We start from the raw sequence: 19,751 nt of genomic DNA, 5'->3' as shown, positions 1-19,751 counted from the left end.
AACAATCTGTGAACTTCAGTACACATGGAGTGGTTCGTGTTTACTGCAAAGTATTTTTCAGTGATGTTTTCTGTATTGCTAGAAGGATTTTTGTACCTTTTAAAAAAATAAAAGGGTGATAATAATGACCCTTAGGTATCTACATTGTGGAGAAACATGTATGGGGCTTATTTCTTCTGTGGGAAGGCAGGCTTTCTCTGAAGTTCATGTTCTTGTTTAAAGTTACATAGTGATAACATACACTGCTACAGTGGCCTTAAGTGTCAAGCTGAAGCAAGTCTGACTTAATGCAAGTGAATCTAATAAACAGCTGGTTTGGTTTACCAGTAGCACAGAATGGTCATGTTACCATCCCCATGGGCATTAAAACCTTTCAATTCGTACCTTGTCGGTTAAAAAAAGAAATAACAGGCAGTGCAAGCCGTTGATCGGATGCATATTTTATCTGGTGACTAATTACTGGTAAGGGTAGCATGGTGCGGATGGCTGATTTTCTTTCTCTCGTTTCTTAGCAACAACTTGAAGAAGAAGCTGCTAAGCCTCCGGAGCCAGAGAGGCCTGTCTCCCCTCCTCCAGTGGAACAGAAGCACCGCAGTATTGTCCAAATTATTTATGATGAAAATCGGGTAAGCGTGTTTTTCAATTGAATGAGTGTAGTAGCGAGTCTTACCGAATGCACTAAAATTCATTAGTTCACTCCTGAGAGGCAATTTTTACTACTTGTATTTTGTTCATTTTGGCCCCCACCTTCATTTCATTTGAAGAAGTAAATGAATTTTGTAAATGAAAGATTTCTGCACAACATTTTTATTCTTGATCGCAGGATCTTCTATCTTACAAACATTCTAGGGAAATACATCTATGATTCTCATCTCTAGACCTTTTGTGTTGATGTATGCATGTACATAATGTTTATATAAATGTGTGCGTGTGTGTATTAAGAATTCAAAACAACTTTCTGTTCTCCTCACATAAATGCTAACAAGTTTGGCTGAAGACCCATCATTTAAATTAGCCGAAGGAGAAAACCTGCCTTAAAATCATATAGTCACCTTAGAAGACTGACTTAAGCTGAGTTTCGTGGTGGGTAGCAGGCAAAATTAGTCTGTATTTGAAAAAGTCTTAACGGGCTGCTGTGGAGCTCTTTCTCTGCTAACCTTGTTTGCAGGTGGCTTATACAAGAGAATTTTGAAGTTACTGTTGCATTCTCCACGTTATGTATGTGCCATTAGGTAGGGAAACCTGTTTCTGTATTAATCAAGATGGAGTAATGTGTCAGTGTGTACTCATCTATTAGCTGCTTCTGTGTGGCTCTTCATATATCAATCTATATAGCAAGGGAAGTACCAAGCTTGGTGCATTTGTGAATCCATTTAGCAGTTGGTTTGAGCTCTCATTATCAGGAATTACATGTACTGTAGAATGGCAGCATCAATGGGGCGTAATACAGACATCATGCATCAGTACCTACTCTCTTATTTTAAATGATTGTTAAAGAAAGGCTAAGCCATTTGTGTACACAGTACTGGTTTGGTATCTTTTCTTCTGCAGTTGTACAAGAGGACAGTCCCCTTGGCAGCTTTCATCTTCAAACCATACAGTTTAGGATAATTACTTCTAATATTAAACTACAGTTGGCTAAAATTTGATTGAAGTAATAGGGCTGGAGTTCAGTTTTAAATGTTTTCAGACCAAACAAACCATTCTAGCAGGAGTATAGTATAATACTGCCTCGATATATAATTATTTTGTACAGCTGTGAGTTCCAAAGAGTATCTAAAGATTGAAATTACAAGTAAAGAAGTTAGAACTTAGCAGAATGCTTTCTAATCATAACTGCTTTATGGATTAGTTTTTCCTATGTTTTTCTCTGTAGGCATCTACTCTTAGGGCTAGTGTGTACAGCTATTAGTGGGAAAGAAGCAAATTTGAATTAGTATCCTGGATCCTTTCAGATAGCCTTGTCTGCTGACAAAGGGCTTTGGAAGATCATACAGGCTTGAAATGAATTTGGGCAAGCCAACTGTCTTATCCAGTGCTGCCTCCTTGAAGTTTGGAATTACTTTGGAGTATTTACATAGTGTGAGTGAAAGAAGATCTTTGGCATAGTTCATAATATGTGTATGTACATGTTGATTCACAATCCCAGACTTTGCAAATGGAGAATTTTAGTTCCATTTTTCAGAGTTATACTCTTTTTTTTTTTTTTTTTTTCTGAACAGCTTTCCTCTTCTTAGGAACTTTTGCTATATTATTTATTAACTGCGTGTACTTTTTGAATCACAGAGGAGGTCAGTGTCTGTTTTTCTCATCTCCGTGTTTTTAAATTGAGAGAGCATAGTAGTAATTGTAGAATTCAGGTACAGGTTTCTTGATTTGCTGAGGCAGCATTGCAGAAGTAGGTTAAGAAGGATATAATACGTTCAGACAGGGCTTTAGCAGTTGAACTGAGTGAGAGTTCACTTGTACTTCTGACACCCTAACTACAGAGGATTTACTGACACTATATATATATATAAAAAAATATTTTCTTTTACAGAAAAAAACAGAAGAAGCTCACAAGATTTTTGAAGGTCTTGGTCCAAAAGTTGAACTGGTAAGTTGTCTTTTTTTATTCTGTGTTGCCAGTGTAGCTTTCATGTCTGTAATTCTGTTGTGGTAAACATGTAGTTCTGTGTTCGAGTATAAAAGAACATTATAGGGTGACTTAATCTTTTGGTTTGGGGAGGGAGGGGTTGGACTTCTTTTCATTTTCACTTGGTGCCTGATATTTTATATTAGTTTTGAACTCCTGTCCGTTTCTCAGTTTAAAACTTGTTTGAACATCTCCAGTATTAAATACTGGAATTGGGTAGTGTAGCTATATATGAGAAAATATAGATTAAATATACATGATGTTCTTTTTGTCTTCCTGTAATTGTAAACAATGCATTTTAAGAGCATATTTCAAGAAAAAGTTGCATTCATCCCTGCTTTCATCTTCAATACTGAAGAACACTGAAAGCAATTAAGCTTGTATCTTATTTTCACAAGTTTATATTAGTGTGTGTTTAAACACACTCATGAGTCGGGGCTTGAGTGAACTGGCTGTGTTAAGTAAGTATAGCTTTTAAAAATAGATCTGAATCTGTTTGAGAGAACAGGGTTGAAATATGATAAAAAATTAAACACCGTTGTATAGTTATTGCGATCTAATTTCAAATAATGAAGTCTGTGTCCTAAGTATTGAGTATCATAAACTTATTGTCACTTCAGATTGCTGCATCTCAGTTTAAGTACATTGTAGGCAGAATATTTTAATGTTATTAAACGTAATACATATACTTTACAATTAAAAAGTTGATAAGTACTAAATATATCTTTCAAATCCCAAATTGTAGCCACTTTACAACCAACCATCAGACACAAAGGTCTACCATGAAAACATCAAAACGTAAGTGCTTTAGTATCTTGTCCCTCTGCCTTTTAAGGAGTCTGGACTTAAAGTTTCACTCAGTTTTTCACTGCTGTGATTTCCAAATATGATGTGTGCACTTTAACTATGTTAAAAACTTTCCAGTTCATGTAAGCTTGAGAGTTCTGTGTTGTAGAATAGTGCTGCAAGGAATGTGATATAGGTACCGCAGACAATGGGACACAGTGACTTTCCATCATAAATTAAAGACAAAAATAATAAACTTTTTTTTTTTAATTGGTAATACTTGTATTTTTCAAAACCTGAAATACAGTGTTTGACCGAGATGTGCCTTATCAGCTTTTCAAACGTTATTGGTGTCAGTAAATGGTAGGAGGAGTTTATTTATTTATTGACTTTACCATGTACTCATTTTCTGTCATGGGCCGTGAGCAGAGTTACTGTATGCTAAGTTTACTTGTTATGTAGGGCAAACAATTTACTGATTTGAAGTAAACTAGTTGTCTTCTACTGTAAAAACTGTGAATTTCTAGGAAAATTAATCTTTCTTTTTCTTTTAAATACAGAACTCTTCTCAAATTTGAATTAGTTCTTCTAAGTTCACTGAAGCAAGTATTGATTATTAACTAAAATAATTGTTAATAGATTCATTTTTAAATGTATTTAATTGAATTAATTTATGCCCAATTTTAAATGTCCATAAGAGAGACTACCTGCATGGGAAAATCATTGATAACATGGAACAAAATTTAAATTTTTAAGTGGTTATGCCAAGCCAATATTGATTTTGCTCTGTAGCAATGTTATAGAATACTGAAATAATGATCAATATTGCAACAAAATTCAGCTTATTTTCAAAATACGTATTGCCTCTAGACTTTGAAAATAATTGCTGAGTTGTAATTACTGCAAAAGTACATTTTTCTTACAAATTATCTTTGAGGAGATCCCACTCTGTTCTGCTAGGAGGTCAGCTATGAAGACTGAAGCCTCTTCATGGCTTCTCTAGGATGATAACTGGGAATGTTTACTTTCATGTCTTGCTCTGCAACTCTGTTTCTGAGACAAACATGATATACTACTGCTATAGCACAATTAACAAATTTAAACCAGTATAAAGAACAACACTACTTTAATAAGACTTTTATTTAATTGATTTCTGCACCACCAGTTTTTACAAAAGAAGAAATAAATTGTTAGTTTCAGATGTGAAGAAATGAATAGTGAGTTATGTGCGTATTACTGTCATAGCATTTAATTCTATTTTATATATTTTTTTTGTAAGTACAGAAAAAATACTTCTTTAAAATGCTTTTAATCCAGGGGGAAAAAAGGTAATTCTTATTCTTCTCCTTTAAATGTAGCTGTATTTCAGTTCTGCAGTACTAAGAGGGTTTTTTTTTTAAGGCAGTACCAAATTTTGAGGATTTTAGGATTGAGTTGCAAAGACACTTCTTTTTCTTTTCCAAAGTATAAGAGTGTTACCAAATTTACTCATTTTAACATCTTTAGGAGATAACCTAGCTTGAAATTGGAAGCTTTCATGTCTCTCTTGTTTATTTCAGTCATCTTTGAGAATATTTTCTCTTAGATAAAATACAGTATAAATTAAATGATTGTTATATTGGGATTTTTCCCTGTTTTCCTACATCTAGGAATAGTTTTCACAATAACAATCTGGCATCTGTAACCTACATGGGCTTTGTTGAGTAGATTTGAAGTTCCTGAATCTTCTGTGGTTCACTTTTTTTTTCCAATTTTGTTTTCTAGAAACCAGGTGATGAGGAAAAAGTTAATACTATTTTTTAAAAGAAGAAATCATGCAAGAAAACAACGGGTAATACTACTATGTTTTTGTGAAAAGATCACTTTCTTTTTTTTTTTTTGGTCTGGATCCTTGACATACTTTCTCAAATGTGTCATGTAAATTCAATTGATTAGTTAAATAAGATCTTAAATTATGTTGAGTTGTTTGCAAATGAACTGCAGGCTTATAAACACAGTTTGCTAGTTATCTAAAACAAGGAAAAAGGTTTATTTTTTTCCTTTCCTTCCTGTTCTTTTCTTAGAGTATGAAGAAAGAAGGTGAAAAATCCTTAACTGTCATGCCTGGCCTCTCTCTGAGCTTTTCCTGTATAGTAGCTATAGTATCTGAAAGAAAATGAGGCTGATCTGATTCTGAAGACTGAAAGCATTTTTAATCAAATATGTGCATGTTGGATGTTAGTATTAACTAACTTAATGCTTTCTCTTGCATATCACTATATCAAGTAGCATACATTTTGGTGGGGTGGTATCCAGAAGAATATTTCAGTTATTAAGAATAGCTGAAGGTTAAACATCAAATTCTACCATGAAAATGTAATGAAGTATTTCTCTTCTTACAGTCCTGGTCTTTTTTATGTAGGAGCATAATCCTCAAAATCTACATTCACTTTTCCCTCTGCTGAAAATTGGTTTTATGTTGTCTTCAAAATGTAAAGCCACTGCTGCAGGATATGAATCTGTCTATGAAATGCCTACAGGAGGTGTACTGATCACTTACTGTATTTGTGTTTAGTTAAAAGTTTACTTTTGGAATTTAACAGGAACAGAAAATCTGTCAACGTTACGATCAGCTGATGGAAGCATGGGAGAAAAAAGTTGACAGGATAGAAAATAATCCACGCAGAAAAGCTAAGGAGAGCAAAACAAGAGAGTACTATGAAAAACAATTTCCAGAAATCCGGAAGCAAAGAGAACAGCAAGAGCGATTTCAAAGGTATTCCCATGGATTTGATACATACTTACAAAGTATCTCTTAGTTTTTTGAAATTAAGCTGAAGCATTTTTCTAAATAATGGATAATATGTTTATTCATATTAATTACTTAAGTGTATCGTTCACTACATTTCATGGTGTTGAGCACAATTTTCAGTTCACATCCTAAGGATGTTCATTAATGAATGAACGTTTCTCATACAAAGTGGAATCATGCTGGTCAACGGCTTGCAATGTAATCCTTTTTTGACGTTGACTCAAGCATGACATTTTGCAGAGCCTTGCAAATTCACCTGTAAAACTGGGCAGTTGTTGGAAATTGCAGTACATTGCAGTGTTTGTAGTCTTGAGACTACTTGAGAAAGAACTGTCCTAACTAACTAATTTGATTAGTTAGGTAACACCATTTTAAGAGTTTTGGAAGCTGTCATTGTTATGCACAAATCTGAAATTATTGCTGTTTTCCACTTTATCCTTACTACTTCTGTTTTCCCCTAACACTAGAGTTGGTCAAAGAGGGGCTGGACTTTCAGCAACTATCGCTAGAAGCGAACATGAGATTTCTGAAATCATTGATGGACTTTCTGAGCAGGAGGTGAGGCTATTGTCTATTCTTTGCTATAGAAGCATAACAAATGACTCAATATCCCTTTCCTGGCAATTAAAGGTCTCTTTCAAAAGGTTTGTTTTTTGGTAGGAAGAGAAACTTTTTGGGCTGGTTTGGGGGAGTCTGTGTGAACTTTGACTTGAAGCAGGTCTTAGAAATACTTCTCATTTATGGGTCATGCTTCCTAATTGCATTTATCGTAGATTTTTCTTATGTGTCTGTTTCATTGCAGGTGTTGCAACCAGCTTTCTTTTTATATCTGTAAGAAATGTGTGCAAACTCTTCCTTTCTAAAGCCCTGCACCATTTTATTTTTTCATAATATGGCACTATCTCCTGTTCCCTTTAGCTTTGTTCATTGGGATAGTGACAGCTTCTAGAAGAGTTAAGAAGTAGACAGAAAAAATGTTTGAAGCTACCTGTGAATGTGTACTGTGGTGGAGCTTTAAAACATTGTGTAATTCAACAAATGTAAACAATAGTAGCAACTTTTTGTATTCTTTACTTTTTGTTTTATTCTTTGCCTGTAGAATAATGAAAAACAAATGCGTCAGCTCTCAGTCATTCCTCCCATGATGTTTGATGCAGAACAAAGACGAGTGAAGTTTATTAATATGAATGGTCTGATGGAGGATCCCATGAAAGTTTATAAAGACAGACAATTCATGAATGTCTGGACCGACCATGAGAAAGAGATTTTTAAGGAAAAGTAATGGGCTTTCTTCTCTCTTATTTTTATTGCATTGCAGATAACAGTTAAACACCTAACCCCACAGTAAACATCAGTTAAATTGGAAGTTCTGAAGGTTTTGTGCAGTGATATTTGATAACGTTCTTAATTGGATGAATGAAATATTGCAAAAGCTTTAGACTACGCCAAATGTTTTTGAACTATGTAGGTTTGCATCCACTTAGTCTGTAGATAAAAAATTGTCTTTAAAATGGCTTAGTTTTCTGATAAGATTAAAATGTGAAGAGTAGATATACAATCTCATTATATTAGTTAATTGCTAATTTTAAGTGCTTAGTTCAAAATTTGATCAATTTGAAAAATAGACTTTTTAGACTAATTTCTATTGTGAAATCAAGGGAGTGCTGATGGTACAGATTGTTTAGAAGACTGCTTTGCTTATTTGGTCATGAATTATGTTGTTAAACTTAAATAATTTCTGATTTGTAAAAGGTTTGTCCAACATCCCAAGAACTTTGGTCTAATTGCTTCCTACCTGGAACGAAAGGTAAGACCTTTTTTAATATAAGTAGAGCCTAGGGTGGGATCCCTAACTTTCCAAATGTAAGTCATTTATTCCAGCATCATTTTACCTTCTTGGAAAAAATCTGTAATTCCATAAAAAATATTGCTTTGACAGAATTTCATAGTGCTTGATCAGTAACGTCATCAGCACATGCAAACATATAACAAAAGTTAGTGGAATGACACTACTGACAGCAGTAAAAGAAAATGACACTATTTAGTTTTGATCTTATTTTCTTTTTGAAGCAGGTAAACTGCTTAACTATCTTATTGTAGTTAAGGGCATAATTGGCTCTGCTGAGCCACTGTTACTTCTAAGAAACTTTGCCTCCACCTTTTAAGTCAGTGGGATCCCACTGCTGGCTGAATTAGTCTTTAGATCTGATTTTTTTAGTCTTTAGAACTCACATTGCAGAGCTGATGTAAAATGTGGCGGAGAGTTGGGATTTTTTAAAATTTATAGCAGAATCTTGAATATGTAGGACTATTATGATAAATAGAAGCTTTTGCGTTTGCAAAATGTTTATTATATGTTAAATCACACAGATTGAGGTAGCTGAGAGATATTATTAATATAGGAGATCTGTGTTTAACACAGTCTAATTTTATACATGGTTGTGTTGCTACATGTATGACTTCGCTTCCCTACTGATCAAACAAATAGTGAAGGACTAGGGATTGAATAGTTTTAAGCATTGAATTAAATTAAATAACAAAAATGTATTTATTTTGTAGGAGTAAAACTTTTTTTTTGCCTTTTCACTTTAGAATGTTCCCGACTGTGTATTATATTATTATTTGACTAAGAAAAATGAAAATTACAAAGCACTTGTGCGAAGGAATTACGGTAAACGCAGAGGAAGAAATCAGGTATCTAAAATGCATTTGTTACTTGAATATTATTGTTTTATTGTTTCATATTTACAACTGTCTTGCAATCCTGTATAGAAAGCAGGTTATGGTATATGCATGAAGTGGAAAAAAGGAAAAAGTAATTTTTCCACTAGTACACTCTTATCCCCTTTAAATATAAGGAATCCTGACATCAAGGGTTTTTTGGTTAGCTAGTTTTTAATTCTGTGGAATATCTCCTTCCTTTGCACATCTGTGACTTTTTTGACATGACAGCTCATTTTATTTGAGGATCCTGCCATAGACATGGAGGTTGAATCCATCATTAAATCCCATGGTGGAGCCAACAGAAATAAGGTTATACATGTGACTTGCAGTGGAAAAAATATAATCACTTTATAATGCCAGTGTTTGTCAAAAAGCAGAAATTAATGGTAATCATTATATGGTGGTCAGGCTCGAAGTCAAACTGGAACTTAACAGCAAGAAAAAGGAGACCAATTTAATGCATGCAAATTAAAAATTCTGCTGATTCAGGAAGAACTCATTTGGAAGTCTTGGAAACCTTTGGAGGGGAAAAGAGCAGCATATTATGAGGAATATATACATTTGCTAGGCTACCAGGGTTAGTGTGGATATTAGAAAACAAAAATAATTTAACAAACTCAGACTTTTTCTTAATTAAGACAACAGGAAGAAAGTTGTATACTCGCTGAATGTGTCCCTACTCTTTCCATTTGGTTTTCCTCTTGCATCCAACAGCATTCTGAAAACAAAATAAAAGATACATCAGTAATGAGGTTAGGAAAGAAGATCCTATATGTAATAAAATAAATGAACAAAGAAAAAGATGTAAAGATGAAGCCTGCAGGTATTTTGAATTTGTATCATTAAAATGAATTTAACAGCTACAAATCAGTATAGATTTGCAGAAGAAATGCAGTGTTTTGTTAGAACTGAAGCTTGATTAGGGGTGCATAGGAGATAGGAAGGTCCTATAAAATTCAGGATTTTTGAAATCCTTAAACTTTAAAATATGAAAAGTTGTGGTTTATTGGACTTAGTCATATCCCAGCAGCAATACTAAAGAGAAAATTGTTGAGACTTTGAGTTACTTTGGGTTATTGTGACTGCATAATTTTTTATTGAAATGCAAAACAGTGAATTAAGTAAATAACGCATTTCAGGATATGTGAATCCTTTCTTTCTAGTAATGTAAGTTTTGTGAGAGTCCCAGTAAGTGTATTCGTTATATAGAGTAAAATTACTGCACATGACTTCAGCTGACAAGTTGATCCTATCGGCTAAAACTGGTCAGCACGTTTTGCTTCTATGGTGGTGTTGTACTTGAGCCTTTTGAGTTGTGGCCTGGTATTCTAAAAGAAGAGATTTTGTTGATGAAGATGTACTTCTCTGTACCCCCACAAATTATGGACAGCTTGGGTGAAGGTAATTTTCATTATGCAACAGACTTTGCAGTTAGTGAAAGTATAAGTTCTGACTCCAGTAATGGGAGAGAATGCTTGTCATGTATCCTGTATTTTGCCAGAACTTCTATTAGACTTTAAGTCTAATAATGCTTTCTTAATAGGAAAATGTATTGTTGTGTGTCTAGTAGTGGTAAAATATTAAACTAAGGATGTATGGCAAATACGAAGCAAATAAATAAATGAGACTTGTCCAAAAGAGACTTTTAGACAGTTGTTGTGAGAAGTAAGTGCAGAGAATGTTGCTGTTTTAAGTGGCTTTGTTTTTATAAAATGAGATTGGCATGATCATAGCAAGTATATACACACTGAGCAATATCTTCACCATATGGAGTTCTGTTGCAGCTGTTCTAAGAGGTAAGGAGACATAACTGGTTCAAGCTGTAACATAACGTAACTTTAAGTTTTGATGCATTCAGAAGATCGTAATTGTATATTTACACGTCTTTCAGCTTTATTGCATTTCAGAATATCAAAACTGGTAGAAATCAAAATCTGGATGATTTCTCAACCCACAATTTGTTTGCTTTCCTTGAGCAATGCTTTTAATCAGGGAAGATTTTAATTAGTTTTGTGTAGAAGTGCATATAGACTTGTGAACTTAGCTAATGATAAATGAAACTGAAGGTGCTCTGCTTGGCTTTACAACTGCTCTTGTGAATACTTATTTCTACATAAGTAACAGTAAGTATGTGAGTTGGAGCACTGAAGTTGCTGTGGTTGTTCACTGGACTTGGATTACTTGCTCTTTGAATTTTAAGAGTTGTAGGTCTTAGTTGCTTCTTGTTAATCCACAGTAAGTACATTGCTAAACTGTTCAATGGGCAACTGCTAGACAGACTTAATGTGTGCTCTGTGGTGAGGATGCAGACAAGTGTCAGGCTTCATAGACCTGAAGACTGTTAAAGAATACTTGCAAAGTCAAGGAGATTCTCTAAACAATCTAAATGGGGAAATCTTACCATTTCTGGAAGTTTATATTCAGGAGTATTATAATTAGTGTTTAGTGATGCTATAGAAAGGAATTGGATGGTACCAAAATACTTGTTTGTATTTCTTAATTTTATTAATGATTAATTAGCAACATCTATGTACGATAGTTGAAAAAAACACTTGAGAGTGTTGAACTCTCTTGCTTGCCAGAACTTTTATCTTAAGGTTGCAGAATGTAATTCGTTCCCCGTGTCCCTCCCTCACCCCAGCTTTGTTTGAAGCTGATATTTTTTTGTTTCTCTGAGGAGCAATCTGAAACTTCCTTGCTGATTGGCAAACACAAGACATGTAAGATTTATGATGTGCTCCAAGATGTGCTTATGCCTGCCAATAACAGGTGCTTCAGCTTGAACTCGTAAGAGTTCATATATTTTTGTAAATTAGAAGGCAAGCAAGAAGAATGGTGCAGTGGAGAAGATATTAATCATGGTAATGATGTTGAAATGCTTAAGAGATTCTTTTTTAGTGTGTACAACTTGACTCAAATTTCAGCAGAGGCTTTTACTTTAAAGAAGCTGACTGCTAGATTAAGGCATGTAAAGTTAAGAGATGTAAGGCTTATTGAATTCTGGTATGCTTTTGTCCTTAAATAGGATTAGAAAGGACATCTTATTAAACACTGCCTAAACTGTTCCAGAATGCACACAGAGGCAACTAAACAGGTGTGTCTTACACCAAATATGGCTTAAAATGAAGAGCAAATTTTTTGACATAGTATTAAATGAAAGTATGGCTATACAAAAACACTGCCCACAGATAGTCTGTGGGGCTGGCACTTTGCAAGTTTGGTCAGTGAATGCTGGAGTTCATGCAGCAAAGAAGTCAGTGCTTTTGCACTGGTTTCATTACAGATAATGCCATAAATAATTAATTGAGAGGAGGCTCTTTCTGCGTAAAGTTTCTCGTTGCAATTTGGTGGCAAAGCAGTAGCGTGTGGGGGGGGTGACTTTTGCAGTCTAGCTGCCTGGTCAGCATAAACCAGTGTCCGTGGATCAACCCGCATGGCTCTGCAGCAGGTGGGACAGCCCAGTGATCCGACGAGACAGAAATTTGCTGTTTTTGTGGGACAGCCAATCGTGCTGAGCTCCCCGGGGATTACCTCGGGTGACCCCAGGGAGATTAAAAGGTTGTATGTGAGACGGGCAACTCTTCTGTAGGCAGCTTAAGTGGCAGAATGACACAATTTCCTGGAATAAACATGTTGCTGGGTCAGGCAGCTGCTGCTAAAGAGCCGTGTGATGTTGGTGCTGTTGTGGGTTTTGTCCTTTTGAATCTTATCCTGAGCTAAAGCCCGTCCCCTTGCCTGGATAGTAAAAGTTTTAAGCAACAGATGAATGTGCAGGTACGTCGCTGACTGAGGCTTCAGCTGTTTTAAGGTTTGTGTTTAACCTGCCCTTGACCTATTGATTATGCATGTTCAATAAATTCTCTGTCAAACAGAGAATCCTGTTGTTTACAAAATGTAACGTTAAGGTAACCAGCAAAAACAACAGAAGATTTTCAGCATCTGTTTTGTAAATGTAAAATACAGTTTTTTTTTGTCTGAAAATGCATATTTTAACTCCTCGCTTTTGAGGCCAGTCTGTAGGACAGTGGAAATAATTTACTTTAGCACGTGTCTCTGACGTCTTTATTGAAGGAATGTTTTGGATAACCAAGTAATGCCAATATCTTACGTGCTAATAGTTTGCAGGAAGATAATAGTGGTTAGCATTTGGGGTTTCTGCTCCAGTTCACATTATTAAAATGTCAAAAACAAGTCCTTTCTGTGACTATTTGCAGGCTCAGTTTTGCTAATGAAATGGTGACACCTGCTGCTACACTTACAAGAAGGTTCTTCTGTAAAAAGGAAAGCCTATTTTGAGGAATCTTTCAGTGGGCTATAAACTATCTAGCGAAGTCCTAAAACAGCAGTCTTCTGGATCTCTGTCCTTGTCTTTCTATGAACTCCAAGTGATAATTGGGCATTTGTTTGGAAGGTAGCCTTATAGAAATATTACTTGTATTTTGCCTTTCAAGGTTGATTTGCAGAGTCTTAAGACCCAGTAAGGAACAACTCAGTTCTGCACACGTCAGATTTGAGTGGATAGCATCTAGGTATGGCAGTTCTGCATCTGTGACTCCAGCTGAAGTGGTTTGTTTAACCCATTCATGCCCAAGCCCCTTCGGTGTAAATCCCTGTGAATGGTTCCCTCTGCGTGGCCATATCTGACTCCCCACCCTCTTTACGTACTGTAGTTTCTTTTGAAAGCATATATAAGGCAGAACTTACACTGCAGTCATTTATTTGAGATCATCTTAGGTGTTTTCAGAGAGGGGACAGAGAGCTCTCTCTTCCTCTTCCCTCTCCCCTTGCCTTTGACTGGAGTTCTGCCCACCACTACTCGCGTGGCGTCTCCCGTTTTTGTTGTAGCGTGCCCAGTCCAACAGCCTTGGCTTTTTCTGCTGCACTTGGAAGATCACCTTGTTACAGATGCTTTTTCAGCATAAATGGACAAAATGGGTTAAGCTCTGCATGCTCATTGTGGACTTGCTGGCTTTTGAGGCTCATCAGAATTCATTTGCATCGTGTAAGGGTTCTGGGAATGTGGGGAGTGAGTTACGTGATTTACTTAGTGGCAGCCTTACTGCTTGGTGTTTTAATCTGGAGAGGCAGGAATTTGCAAGCAAGCCACAGGCATAGAAATTCCACAGTGTTGGGAAGTGTAAGATGTGTTTGTCGTGTGCAGGTTGATTTTTATGGATAGTAAACAGCAATAGTTAGGCTCCTTTTTATGCTGAAAAAGGCGCGTGGCCTATACTGCTGGACTGACCAGCTTTTTATCTGGTTAATAGTCAGTGACTTAAAAAGGATCCAAAGCGGAAGTATCTCACACTAGTCAATACTTGCTATGTAATCTGTATTTAGGAGAATTTCTATTCCATGTTATCCTTTCAGGCATACGACTTGATTGTTTGTGTAATTCGTGCTTCCATGCATACAAACACCCCAATTATGTTCGTAACACTAGGAAGTGTAGTAGATTACAAAGCATCAGCTATGTTACCAGCTTAATTTTTTTTTTACCTTAACCAGTCCAGTTCAGAAAAGCTGTTTTGAGAGCTGAAGTCTTCGAAGTATTGGGAAGCAACACAGTAGGGAGAAAAAAATGTGCTAAAACTTAAGTTTCTTCTGTTTCCATATTTGATGTAGTTTTCTCAATACATATTTTTTTTGTGTGTGAATATATGTATTTTTTTTAATGTTTAAAACTTCACAGGGTATTTAGCTTATCTTTTGCTAGGGTACTTCTAACAGTTAAGGCAGACAGGGAATGCCACAGGTAGTTTATTTTTTTGTGTGTGATAAGGATTAAAAAAAAACAATGCCACATGTTCTTCTCACATCTTTGAGACTTTATTTTATTTCCTTTTTTAGCAGTTGTAAATGGCCATCCTGGTAATTCTTTGTGATTATATGAGGTAACAGAAATTCTTTGCATTAATTCCTGTTTGAAGTAGATCACGTCTTCTGGAAAGTTTAAATCAAATTTATCTGCTTTCTAAAATGAGGTATTTTTTCCATGTGGCAGTCATCTGGCTTCACTCTGAGAGATAAGGAGTGAGTGTCCCTTAACAGAAAATACGTAAATAGGATAATAATGGGTAATGGTAATTACTGTGTCTTTTGTTGGTACTTATATGCTTGCAAAACTATAATCTCAATACAGGCTACAGTGTATTAAAAAAATAAAAATCTAGGTTATAATTTTCCTTCTGCACAACATAAATTCACTAGAAATATAAATCTAAAATTCCTGACATTGTTTTGAACAATTACATTTCTTAATTACTAACAACAGCCTTGAGAAAGGTGGCTTAGATTTGGTCTTATTGTTCATGTTACAGTATCTTCTGTTTTCAAGTTGGGAGCTGTTGTGTTTTGCTTTTTTCAAATGTACAACATTAAAAATGAAATTTGAGGGGAGCAACAACATTACTACACAAGATGTTAGACCTTTCCTAGGCACTTCTAACAATGTGGCTGTTCATTTTTAGTACAACGTATGATAACACATTTATTTGTTAACACATACAAGTGTATGTTATCATGTCTGTGCTCACCCTGCAAAAGAAACCTGTACCTCCATTGAATTTATAAGACAAAATACGATGTCTGAATAGGACAGCTGAACAGAAGAAACTCAAGAGAAAATAAGCTGAGAGCTACTGAGGATCCACAGCTAATATGTAGAAACTGAATATTCTGTGGCAGAAGGGATTTTGAATTTTGGGAGATATGCTCAATTCATTATAGTTCCAGGGTGTAGATAGGTATTACAGTTTTTGGCAGAGATGTTTTACTGTTTTAATGACAGATGTGCAGTAACTGTAACTTAAAATATTATTGGGTGACAGGTAAGGTAATATCAGTGTTTGTGTTGCTCGAGTATGAGTTGCTGTATCTTTCTACATACTGTAAAAACGTGTAAATTCCATTTTATTTTAGCAACAAATTGCTCGTCCTTCTCAAGAAGAAAAGGTAGAAGAAAAGGTAGAAGAGGAAAAAGCAGAAAAAGCAGACAAAAAAGAGGAGGAAAAGAAAGATGAGGAGGAAAAGGATGAGAAGGATGAATCAAAGTAAGTATACATGGACTGAAAACACGCTAATTCATTCCTGATTGCATCAACTTTTTATTATAAAGAGCAAAACGTAGTTGCTATTAGTCTAGCAGTGAAATCTGGACTGAAAACTTTCTATTTAGGTTAATTCTTATGCATTAAGCTTTTTTTTTATATATATAAATTTCTTTGTCTTGCCGATACAATCAGACTGGTACAAAAAGCCAGAGTGATTTTTCTGTTTGTTTTGTTTTGTTTTGTTTTTTCTCTCCATGGGTAACACTTTGCATCTCATTGGCTTTGTTTTTTTTTTTTTTAAAATGTTCTGTCACAATGTCCGTATCTTCTTTGCAGTTGATAATGTCATGTATCTGTTACTCTCTAGCAATTCTAACTTTTTGGCAGTAAGTGAATTCTGCTTCACTGTTAAAGTGTCTTGGTTTTGTTTTCTTCCAAGTCAAAATAGGAAGTAAGATCTGATGCATAGTTTTTTAAACCATATTCAGGAATATCTGCCCATAAGAGCTGTCTGAATGAGTCTGAATCGCCTTTGTTGACTATTTTCAGAGATAATACCAAAGAAAAGGACAAAACCGAAGTTGCACCAGAGGAAACAGAGGAAAGGGAACAGGCCACTCCTAGGGGCCGAAAAACTGCCAATAGTCAAGGTCGTCGTAAGGGCAGAATCACCAGATCAATGACAAATGAAGCTGCACAAGCAAATGCTGCTGCAGCTGCAGCCACTGAAGAACCACCACCGCCTCTTCCACCCCCACCAGAACCTTGTGAGTAGCATTTATAGGACACTTGGGGACCCATCTGGTAGTCAGGCTCTTCACTGAAATAAAGCCGTGCTCTGTGCATGGAGCGCACTTTGGGGTTGTTTGTTTGTTTGTTTTTTTGTTTAGTATTACGTCTTTATTCTTAGGCCTGCTCATAATTTTGTGACTGGTACTGCTAAACTTCATGAATGTAACTGATTAGTATGTGTGTAATCAGATGAGTCTTTTAAAATCACGTGTGGGGCAGGGGGAGCCAGATAAGCTTTTCAGTGATAACTACTTTTTGTCTGTTTGCAGGGTTAATGCTGTGTATCCATACAGATCCAAATGCATTTGACAAAGATTGACTTACAGGCTGTAGCTCACAGAAGTTGTTGTTAAATAAGTAGACCTGATATTTGAGTACTTTGGGGAGTTTCATAATCTGAAATAGATCCTAGCAAGTAATTGTTGTTGTTTTTGCATTAGATGGCAAGAGAATTCTTTAAAATAGAAACGTTACTCTGTTGGCATGTATTGGTAGAAAAAACTACCTTATCTCTGGCTACATGTCTAAAAAGGCTGACATAATCTGTGGTGGTGCAGAAACACTATCAAACAAAATACCTCATGGCTAAATAATTATTTAGGGTGGTGTGGCAATTTTTTTTCCTGCAGTGCTCTGCTGTAGCAAAGTTTATTGCTCTTACCTCTTTAACTACATAGTTACAGGCAGCTAGATACTCTTATAGACGTTGTAACAACTTTCTATTGCTCAAATATTCTGTACTTCCTGAAGAACAGAGTAAGTGGGCATGCGAGTTCACTCGTAGCTTAAATTATCAGAAATGGACGTTTTGCTCAGTTGATAAACTTTTTTTTTTTGTCAGCTGCTGAACTAAGACAACAGGTTTTTTCTTTATTTTGATGAGATTTCCTGGAAATCCAGAATAGCTTTTGAGTGCATCAGATATTTTATAGTGCCCTACTTGTATTGTTTGTTAATGGAAGCTGTTGAATACCCACTAATTGATAAATAACCATTTCAGTCCTTTCTGCATTAGTCAGTGAAATAGGATGGAACTAGCTCACAGCACATTGGATTGTGAGAAAAGTGCAGAACTTTTGGAGAAGCTGCTGTATTGTGCCTCCTTCCCCCCAGTTGTGAATAATATTAAAATCAGTGAAACACTGCTGTGTTTTGTATTTTACCCTGAGTTGATTACATACTTGCTATGTAAGGTCAGGGTTAAATTACAGTTGAGAATCAGTTTTATTTCTTCAGGCCCCATTGTAGTCAATGTACTGATTAAGACAATCATATGGGCAGTAAGAGCACAGAAAGTTCTTTTGTAATTTTTAGAAGAATATAGCATGTTTGAGTTACAGTAATATCTAAATTTAAGAAACCTTGCCAGATACATAGAAAAGAATGGATCACAAGGAAGGAAAAGGACACTGCTGAGAATGTACATTTATATCTTGGTTTAAAGGAGACTGACTATTTCCCACTGACAAGAGCAGTTTTTCTGAGTGACTTGAACAAGCGTTAATGTAAACAGGATAATAGATTATGGGATGGTCGTAAAAGTGTCTCTTAGTCTTTTCTCTGATCAGTCATGGTTTTTCTTTCAGCTTCTGCAGAACCTGTGGAGACATCCCGCTGGACAGAAGAAGAAATGGAAGTTGCTAAAAAAGGTAAATCTTGTAAAACTTCTGTTTTACTTCACAATACTTGTACTTACTGAATTATTGAAAACATATTTACTTCAAATTCTACAAGTTCAAACTCTTTGCAGCACTACACTGAATGAATAACTTGAAATTTGCTGGTTTTGTTTAGTTTTTAACACAAGCATCTTTAACAGGCAAACACATTTTTTTGGGGATGTGTTGACTTATTTCATATGGCCTTCTTAGAGATATTTGATGTTGTACTTGGTCCACAGAAGCCTGAGAAACAGATGTGAAGATATGTATGTTGTATGTAAACTTTCAAAGTAACATGTTTAAAGTTTACAAAATGTCCTTTTGTATAAGGCATTCTTCAAGCAGAAAAGTTAGTGTATTGTATAACTTGTTACTTGGTAGATACTGTCATCTGTAAATATTATGCATAAAATAAACATTTTAGCAAAGGCATTATGTATTAGCAACAGCTAGTAAGAGTTGAGTTTGAAGGCTTTATTAGCAGATGTTTAGATACTCAGCTTTATACCAACCCATAATTAGTGGTCATATCAGTTTTCACTGAGAATTCTTTTAAAGGATGGCAATACTTTTGTATCTTCCCTTCCCACTAGTTCCATTTATTAGGGTTTGGATAGCTGAATTATTTATCATAGTAAATACCTGTTCCTATATGTTTGAACAGGCCTAGTAGAACATGGACGCAACTGGGCAGCGATTGCCAAAATGGTTGGGACGAAAAGTGAAGCTCAGTGTAAGAACTTCTACTTCAACTATAAAAGGAGACACAACTTGGACAGTCTCCTTCAACAGCACAAACAGAAGGTAAGCGCAGTGGGCATTGACTATTTTACAGGGAAAAACTTGGCATCTCTCTGAAGTCCTTCATCATGCTTCACTAAGACGGTGTTGCAGTAACCACTTCTTTCCTTTTCCACTTGTTTTTCTTTTGCAACATGTATCTCCTAGAAAAGGCAGCTGAGTCTCAGTGACCTGTGATACTAATCGCTTCATACTTCAAAGTGCAATAGAAAATTTTCTATCAGATAGCACACTCAAGCCTGAAGAGTTCCTTACCTCTTTGAAAATGACATTCCTTATCAGTACACCAGCAAGTATAGAAGTTCAGGTTATCACTGTAGAACATTTACCATGAAACATGTCGTGTCATGCAGTAAGCACTAACCTTACAAACCAGAGCAAAAGAATTAAGAAAACAACCAGGAACTGAAAGTTCTGGGGCATCTAAAATAGAATACTGAGAGCTGGAATCCTCTAAGCTGTGGTGTCCTAGTCTTCTCTCCACTGAAGTGAAGAGCTTCAGTGTCTGT

At 35.6% G+C, this 19,751-nt stretch overlaps 1 protein-coding gene across 5 annotated transcripts in view; it reads left to right on the top strand.

Annotated features, from left to right (window-relative positions):
* The window catches only part of NCOR1 (nuclear receptor corepressor 1), a 66,249-nt gene that overhangs the window by 20,508 nt on the left and 25,990 nt on the right, over positions 1–19,751 (top strand). For all 5 annotated transcript variants that reach the window (XM_084299604.1, XM_084299605.1, XM_084299607.1 and 2 more), the window contains 13 exons: positions 513–626; positions 2,540–2,596; positions 3,381–3,433; positions 5,186–5,252; positions 6,004–6,176; positions 6,680–6,770; positions 7,312–7,490; positions 7,965–8,019; positions 8,805–8,906; positions 15,858–15,988; positions 16,538–16,755; positions 18,367–18,429; positions 19,106–19,245. In XM_084299604.1, coding sequence (XP_084155730.1) covers positions 513–626; positions 2,540–2,596; positions 3,381–3,433; positions 5,186–5,252; positions 6,004–6,176; positions 6,680–6,770; positions 7,312–7,490; positions 7,965–8,019; positions 8,805–8,906; positions 15,858–15,988; positions 16,538–16,755; positions 18,367–18,429; positions 19,106–19,245 — 1,443 coding nt within the window. The remainder of the gene's footprint in view (positions 1–512; positions 627–2,539; positions 2,597–3,380; positions 3,434–5,185; positions 5,253–6,003; positions 6,177–6,679; positions 6,771–7,311; positions 7,491–7,964; positions 8,020–8,804; positions 8,907–15,857; positions 15,989–16,537; positions 16,756–18,366; positions 18,430–19,105; positions 19,246–19,751) is intronic.

This window comes from Netta rufina (genome assembly GCF_964035555.1).
Source record: "Netta rufina genome assembly, chromosome: 21".
NCBI classification, from domain to species: domain Eukaryota; kingdom Metazoa; phylum Chordata; class Aves; order Anseriformes; family Anatidae; genus Netta; species Netta rufina.
Note: the sequence above shows the minus strand (reverse complement) of the source record. Positions and strands in the feature narration are given on the sequence as shown.